This window comes from Lathamus discolor, chromosome 7 (genome assembly GCF_037157495.1).
Source record: "Lathamus discolor isolate bLatDis1 chromosome 7, bLatDis1.hap1, whole genome shotgun sequence".
Lineage (NCBI taxonomy): Eukaryota > Metazoa > Chordata > Aves > Psittaciformes > Psittacidae > Lathamus > Lathamus discolor.
The window spans coordinates 460,478-467,298 of record NC_088890.1 but is presented as its reverse complement, the minus strand read 5'-3'; the positions used below and the strand labels follow the sequence as shown (position 1 = coordinate 467,298).

Genomic DNA, 6,821 nt, shown 5'->3' with positions numbered 1-6,821 from the left:
CCGCATGTCCTCCTGAATTCACCATTAGCTGCCACAGTGACACACACGAGCCAGCGGTACAGCAGAGCCACCCGCTGCCCCCAGCCCCAGCCCTTCCCTCTGGCCATTCACAACACCCACCCCAGTCTGTTTTACACTTTATTAAATACATCTCCGAGGCAGAGGCTGCTCTACTCGTTCTCCTCGCTGCGCAGCCTGGCGTTGGGGTTGGTGATCTTGATGGCGAGTTGGGCTGCCCTCTCCACGATTATCTTCCGGTTCTTGGAAGACACGTTGTGAGCAATCTCTGCGCAGTATGACCTGTTGGGAACACACAGTGCATCAGGCTCAGCTCCCACAGCAGCCAAGGCAAAGCGAAGTGCTTCAGAGCCATCCCGCTGGCAGCACCAGGATGCAGCAGAGCACAGAAGTGTCACAACACAGGGGGAGTTGTGTGGTTCAGCTCCCATCACCAAGCCTGACCATCCCAGCCTGAGCCAGATGCTCAGCACAGTGAGACCCTTCTGCTCTTGTGAGCAAAGAGCCAGTAAGAGGCAGTGTTAATTATTACTCTTATTACTTCATTCCGAAAGTGCTACGTGTGGCCTCAGGCCTGTGCCTGAACAGGCACATGAAGCCAGAGCTCTCCAATCGCTGCTTTATCAGTGGTGCACGTGTTGAGCTGTGTGCCACCTCTGTGACACTCTGCTTCACCTAGAAAGGCTGCACAGATAATCCCTGAGGTCCCTTCCAACCTGAGATTCTGTGACCAAAGGAGGAGTTTGCCACCCAGGACCCCATGGGTGCGCTGCTGGGGAAACTGAGACAACCTTCATGCTCTTGAAAGCAACAGCTTCCCTTGTCCTTGTCCCCCGACTGCGCTGCCTTTCCCCCACAGACTTACTTGTTGCTCATCATGAGCACCTCCAGTTCCTTGACATTGTGGACCAGGAACTTCTTGAAGCCCGTGGGCAGCATGTGTTTGGTCTTTTTGTTGCTGCCATAACCGATGTTGGGCATCAGGATCTGGCCCTTGAAGCGCCGGCGAACTCTGTTATCGATGCCCCTCGGTTTGCGCCAGTTCCGCTGGAGAAATACAGAAAACATTTACTGCAGGGAGCAGTTCTGAGAGCAGCGTGAAGGCAACGGCCTCCGGGTGACAGCTCCAGCCACGATCCACCGTGCCAGGCCATGACAGCACAGCCCTGCACCTTCCACGCCTTAATTCACCACCAGCTGTCCCCAAATCCACATCCTCACGAGCTTCCCCCGCGGGGTTTTACCTTGATCTTGACATAGCGATCAGACTGATGCCGGATGAACTTCTTGGTCCTCTTCTTGACGATCTTCGGTTTCACGAGAGGCCTGAGGGCAGGCATGGTGCCTACGGCAAACGGGAGCGGCGTGAGCAGGGCGGCCGGGCGCGGCGGTGGCGCGCTGCCCGCCTGCAGCGCGTGTCGCAGGCTGCCTTCCGCTCGCGAGCCACTCCGGAGGCCAGCGAGGGAATGGGTGTTCGCCTGCAGTGCCTCTGCCTCCCGCCTCCGAAGCTGGCAGAGCACCGAGAGCTCTCCAGATGCGATCCTGGGAGGTTGCCCGCGGCCCATTCACGTCCCGCGCCCCTCCCGGCCCTCCCGGAGCAAGCGGGGCTGCCCCAGCGCCAGGCCCGCCGCGGGCAGGGGCAGCGCGGGGCGCACCCGCTCTGGCGCCGCCGCACCGAGGGAGCCAAGCCCGGGCCGGGCCCGGACCCCGCATCGCGGCCGCGGTCAGGCCCCAGCCCACGCCGCGGCGAAGCCTCACCGAGACCCCCACGGAGGCCCCGCTGCTAGGGGCCCGCGCCGCGGGGAAGGCGGATGGCGGCGGATGGCGGCGGATGGCGGCGGATGGGAACTCACCGGGAGCGCGATGGCGCCTTCCGCGGCAGGCCCCGCCGAGAGAGGGAGGCGGGGCCGCGCGCAGGGGCTGATGGGACACGCGGAAGGTGCGGCCAGGCTCAGGCGGCGCCGCGGCTGCGCAGAGCGGGCACCGAGCCCTCGCGGCACGCCGGGGCGCCGGCGGGGCATGGCGCGGGGCGGGCTCTGTGCGGCGGTGCCGCCCCGGTGTCAGCGGAGCGCTGCTGCCCCGCGCCCGGTACCGAGCGCTCGGGACGGGGCTACCAGGACCTGTCCGAGCACACGCGGCTTCCGGCAATCCCCCGGGCGCGCGAGCGCCCCCTGGCGGAGCGGCTGCCCAACGCCCCGGAGCGGGAGCGGAGGCCCCGGGGGCTCCTCGTCCCCCTTCCCCTCCGCACCGGCCCCCGAGCAGCTCGGCCACCGCCAGCCTCCGCTTGCACAGCGCGACCAGGGCTGGGCCCCTGCTGGCACTGAGCGGCAGGGAAGAGCGGAGAAGACCCCAGCCCCCTGTCACCCCCCGGCCCCGTGCGGCGGGGCTGCTGCTGGGCCCGGGAGCCACCGTGAACAGGCACTACAAAAACTGGGATACGTTTATTAAAACCCAGGGATCTGAAACGCGACATCACAACGAGGACCCGAGCCGGGTGCAACACGCAGATAAATACGTGATGTAAGAACTTGGTCAGAGCAACCCACTGCCGAGAGCACACAAGGCTAAGACCAGGAGGGGTGTGCTCCCGGTGCCTTCCCTTCCCAGCGCCTCAGCCTATGCTCAGTCTGTCCCGGTTCTCCCAGAGCCATGTGTGGTACACGTTTAACTTGTGGTCCTGCGGCTGTACCTAAAAAACCATAAAAATGCTCATCACTCAGTAAAAGACCTTCTTTTGAAACACCTCATTGCTCTGTTGGATTTCCCCTCCCTTGGGACCCCTCCATGCCTCACAGGAGCAGCACAGCCCATGCCAGGCAGCCAGCTTCTGCCAACCAAGGAATACCACGCTTGGTCAGCCCCGAAACCACCCACCCTATGTGAACTGGGAGTGGGGTCCTACACTGGAGAGCAAAACGGCCCCTCACAGACATCTGCCATAAGATGACCCCAGCACGGCAGAGACCCCACCAGTGCTGATCACAGAGGGATGCCAGGATCAGGCTGGCAGGAAGCATAAGGAACCTGGTTCGTAACTGGAGCAGAGAAGAGACCCTCACCCCCCACATCAAAGAAAAAGAGCACAGTGAGAGTGGAAAATTACAGGAAAAAAAACATGAAGGTGACAAGATTTTAGAGGTTCTGACTTGTAAAAGGGACATTCTGGGAACTCGACCTACTGAAGGTATGGAAATCACTATCTCTTTAAAACCAGTGGAGCCATCAGTACAATCAGAGGCAAAGGACAGAGCCAGCAGCAGGGCTGCACACCCACCTCCTTCCACTCATTGACACAGAAGATCCTGTAGGAGTCATTCCCGTACTTGCCAATGCCGTGCAGCTCGATGGGGTACTTCCACTGCTTGCTCAGGTACTCATCTGCAACACACAGGCACAGCCTCCACTGCCTGCAGGCAGCTGCCAAAGCAGCCCTGGACAAAATCCTCATTCTCTGCTACTGTTACTCGGCTCCGCTTTGGAACGTTTTAGATGAAAAACACAAGTTTTGGCTCTTTCCTGGTGACAGCAGGTGATGAATCCCTACAAGGCACAGCTTAAACACCTCTTAAACAGATCACCTTGTGGGAGTTTTAATTACATCTCTCTCCTCAGAACCCACAGAGGAATACTTTAAGTACAGAAAGTATCAGAATCATAGCAGAATTCCTGCTGGAAAGGCCTTCTGGATGTCACCTGATGCAACACAGAGCAGAGCCACCTGCAGAACACAAAGTCACTTTTGCAGGTGTTCACATCTTTTTGCGCTCAAGGTCTCTATGTATGTTATTTCATTCTCACAGTTGCGACAGCAGGAGCAGCAGCTCTGCATATGTAAGACCAACGCTGCAAAAAACAAACCACCACCAATATTTGCCCAAGAGAAGGGAAAATGAGAGAGCACTGTCTGAAAGAGCTGTTTGCCTCACTCGTGTAATTTAGACCATTCCACTGACAAACCTGGGAAATCCTACCTGAGAACTTGATGATTGTTTTTGCTCTGAGCTCATAGAGGCCAAGAGGTTTGATCAGCTCTGACATCTCTTTCCAGTCTGCAGTCCTGGTTATTTCAGGAGAAGGGTATTTCTTAAGGAACTCCCAGAGCACAGGAATTGCCATTTTACCTAGTGAGAGAAACCACCATGAGCAGAAGGCTGTGCAGGTCATTCTCTTTATTCATCATCTGAGTATGCTTTCTTCAGAGGCAAGAGCTACGATTTACAGATTACTGCTTTTTACACTGACACAAGTTAATACACATTTATTCTTTCATTAATGCTATTAAAAATGGCAGCTGTTTGGACCCTGTAACACCTCCCCACCATTTATGCAACATCAAATTGTATTAGTCTATTTACCTGAAGTTTTATTGAGAAATATGGTTGCAATGAGAAGTTTCCATGGATCGTGGAAAAGCGTTTCTTGGATCAGATTAAAAGGAGAACGTGGAGGAGTCCATTTTCTGAGGGCCTTCCTTCTAGGTGGGCTGGGAGCTGTACAGAGAAGCAACACAGGATGATTCCTTGGACAGTAAAGGATGGGGTTACCTACTTAAATGAAAATAATAAACCCCAATGAAGACCTTTTGAAGCAGATTCATCTTTGTGGGGCACAATATGCAGATGGAGGTGTTTGACACCAGCCTTCACAGCTGTTTGCAAGACACAAACCAGGAGGTGTAACCCAGGACAAAATCAGTTGGGCTGAGCTGAGCTCTCTGATGCCACTTGAGCACAGACAGCCCAAACCTGAAGAAATTTCCCATAGCATCACCAGCTATCCTATCCCTCCCCCTATAAGAAATATCATAGGAGTATACCTTCTTTACTGTATTTACTTGAAAAATATGGACTTGTTTTCCTCCTATCCACTTGTGCCCGTGGGATAGACTCTTCTGTAAAGAGATAATACCTCAGCATTAAAACGGGAAAAAGAACTCAAGCATTTTGCTCTCCTGTCTCATGCACCATTTCTACTTTATGTTGTGATGCAAAGACAAGGATTTCTTCTAGGTGTCCAGAACATAAGTATGCTTTAGATTCACTCCAGTACTCCTCTGCATTTCAAGTCTCTGAAAAGTCTTCGCAAGAGAAAACTTACTTCGCTGCAGTCTGAAGAAACAGGCTCAAACTACAGCTGAAGTATTAAATGCTGCCCACACACTCCAGCACAGAAAACAAAAAAGCACGGAAAGAGCCTTTTCTAAGAACCAAACTGACCAACTGTGCAATGACATTAAAAGTTGGTGCAATGAAGGTAATGAACGCTATTGTATTATATCACTAAAGACATCAATAGGTTAAGTTCCAATTGTTAATAAATCTGCATTAAGTCAAATGCTGTTGGATAAAGAAATGAGACAGATTCAGATGTTGAAGCAGCCTGACCTGGCACAGAAAACTCTGCTTGTACAGGTAAACCCCCTGGCAGAATGCTAGGCCCATGTTCTGCTCAGTCCACATACGTACCTGGCAGCACTTTAACGGCAGTGAAGCTGCTCTTGTCACGCAGCTGCAAGGCATCAGCAGCCCTTTCAGCCTCAGGTTCAGAAGCCCGGTTACGCAGATTCCCTCCACCTGTCTCCTTCCCTACTCCCAGCCCACTGGGTTTCTCCTCACACTGTGCACACGAGTCCTCAGACGCTGTCTCTGCGGGCTCCTCCTCTGCCAGGCCCTGCAGCCCCCTCTGTGAGCAAGCTGGCACCGCGCTCAGCTGCGAGCCCGACCGTGCCCACAGCCGAGCCGTGCCTGCACCCGCAGGGCCTGCCCCCTGCTCCTCCCCACACGTGTCTGTCCGTCTACAGAGCCTCTTGCTTTGTTCGCAGCCTGTTTCTTGCTTGCTCCCTGCTCTTCTCTGCCGTTTGTTCTGGGCGCTATCGCGAGCCCTCTCTTCTGAGCTCTTCCCAGTTTTCCTATTCTGAACACGCTTTAAACCTGCCCCCTTCTTGGTGGTTTTCAAACAGTCCTCTGGGTTCATGCCTTTCCCGATCAACTCTTGGCTTTCCCAGGTGCATGGAGTGCCTCCCAGCTGCTCCTTCCCAGTCTGAACACTTCGAATTCCATCCTCTGCACCAGTTTGCAGGCCTTGCACTTGGCTGTGAGGACCCTCATTCTCTGAGTCACTTCTCGTGGCTTTTGCGCTGCAGCTTTTCACCCTCAGACGTCTCCTGCTCCTCCTCCCGTTAGGGGCTGCAAAATCAAAGTCTTCCACTTTCAGCGCTGTCTCCCCAGTTTGCCTTAGGTACTCCGCGAGGGCCCTTCTGGACCGCAGCCTCCTTCCGTCAGGGCTGTGGCAGGAGAGGAAAGGCAATGAAGGACGCCCCCGTTCAGCCCCGGCTCTCGCTTCGCACCTGCGGCAGCGTCTCCGCGACCCAAGGGGCAGAGGCCGCTGCGCGGTGGCGCCCGGGCCGCAGCAGCCCCGCAGGGGCTTCACCGAGAGCGCGCCCCGCGCTCCCTCCCGGGCCCCCCGCCCGTGCTGCCGGGAGGGGACGGCCCCGGGGCCGGCCTCACCTGACGAAGCACACGTCGGTCCTCCCCGCCGTCCTGCCCGCCTGCCTGCGCCTCGCCACCCTCTGCCAGCCGACGGGCACGGCGCTGGGCACGGCCGCCGCCGGCTGCTCCGCAAACCCCATCTCCGAGGCGGCGCCGGGGCCAGGGCCGGGGCGCTCGGCGGCTGCTGCGTCGCGGGGGCAGAGCACGGGCCGGGCCCTGCCCCGGCGCTGGGAAGCGGCGAACTGAGGCCCGGGCCCGCCGCGCCCCGCGGAGCCACCTGCCGCCTCCCCCGTCCCGCTGGGGGGCGCTGCGGTT

General features: G+C 57.0%; 2 protein-coding genes across 3 annotated transcripts; both read right to left on the bottom strand.

The window, feature by feature from the left end:
- Window positions 1–125: 125 nt before the first annotated feature.
- Window positions 126–1,977, bottom strand: RPL32 (ribosomal protein L32). Of its 2 annotated transcripts, none has more exons than XM_065687302.1 (4): window positions 1,872–1,977; window positions 1,263–1,363; window positions 884–1,065; window positions 126–300 (listed from the first exon to the last, which is right to left on the bottom strand). In XM_065687302.1, the coding sequence occupies exons 2-4, from the start codon at window positions 1,356–1,358 to the stop codon at window positions 171–173; spliced, it is 408 nt and encodes a 135-aa protein (XP_065543374.1). In that variant the 5' UTR covers window positions 1,359–1,363; window positions 1,872–1,977; the 3' UTR covers window positions 126–170. The 2 variants fall into 2 exon arrangements, with proteins under 2 accessions (XP_065543374.1, XP_065543373.1); XM_065687301.1 differs by having other exon boundaries at window positions 1,777–1,937.
- Window positions 1,978–2,440: 463 nt separating this feature from the next.
- MBD4 (methyl-CpG binding domain 4, DNA glycosylase) lies at window positions 2,441–6,740 on the bottom strand. Its single transcript, XM_065687298.1, has 7 exons — window positions 6,525–6,740; window positions 5,484–6,301; window positions 4,835–4,909; window positions 4,374–4,508; window positions 3,990–4,139; window positions 3,293–3,396; window positions 2,441–2,707 (listed from the first exon to the last, which is right to left on the bottom strand). Exons 1-7 carry the CDS (start codon window positions 6,644–6,646, stop codon window positions 2,630–2,632), a joined length of 1,482 nt encoding a protein of 493 aa, XP_065543370.1. The 5' UTR covers window positions 6,647–6,740; the 3' UTR covers window positions 2,441–2,629.
- Window positions 6,741–6,821: the final 81 nt, after the last annotated feature.

Bases quoted from the DNA above. Each gene is read 5' to 3' on its own strand.
- MBD4 (XM_065687298.1), bottom strand. From the start codon at position 6,646: ATGGGGTTTGCGGAGCAGCCGGCGGCGGCCGTGCCCAGCGCCGTGCCC. The intron at 4,910-5,483 runs GTACGTATGTGG...ATCTCTTTACAG, and splicing joins TGCCGTTAAAGTGCTGCCAG to AAGAGTCTATCCCACGGGCA. The intron at 4,509-4,834 runs GTATACTCCTAT...TTCTCTGTACAG, and splicing joins AAGTAAATACAGTAAAGAAG to CTCCCAGCCCACCTAGAAGG.
- RPL32 (XM_065687302.1), bottom strand. From the start codon at position 1,358: ATGCCTGCCCTCAGGCCTCTCGTGAAACCGAAGATCGTCAAGAAGAGG. The intron at 1,066-1,262 runs GTAAAACCCCGC...GTATTTCTCCAG, and splicing joins ATCGCTATGTCAAGATCAAG to CGGAACTGGCGCAAACCGAG. The intron at 301-883 runs GTAAGTCTGTGG...TGTTCCCAACAG, and splicing joins GTGCTCATGATGAGCAACAA to GTCATACTGCGCAGAGATTG.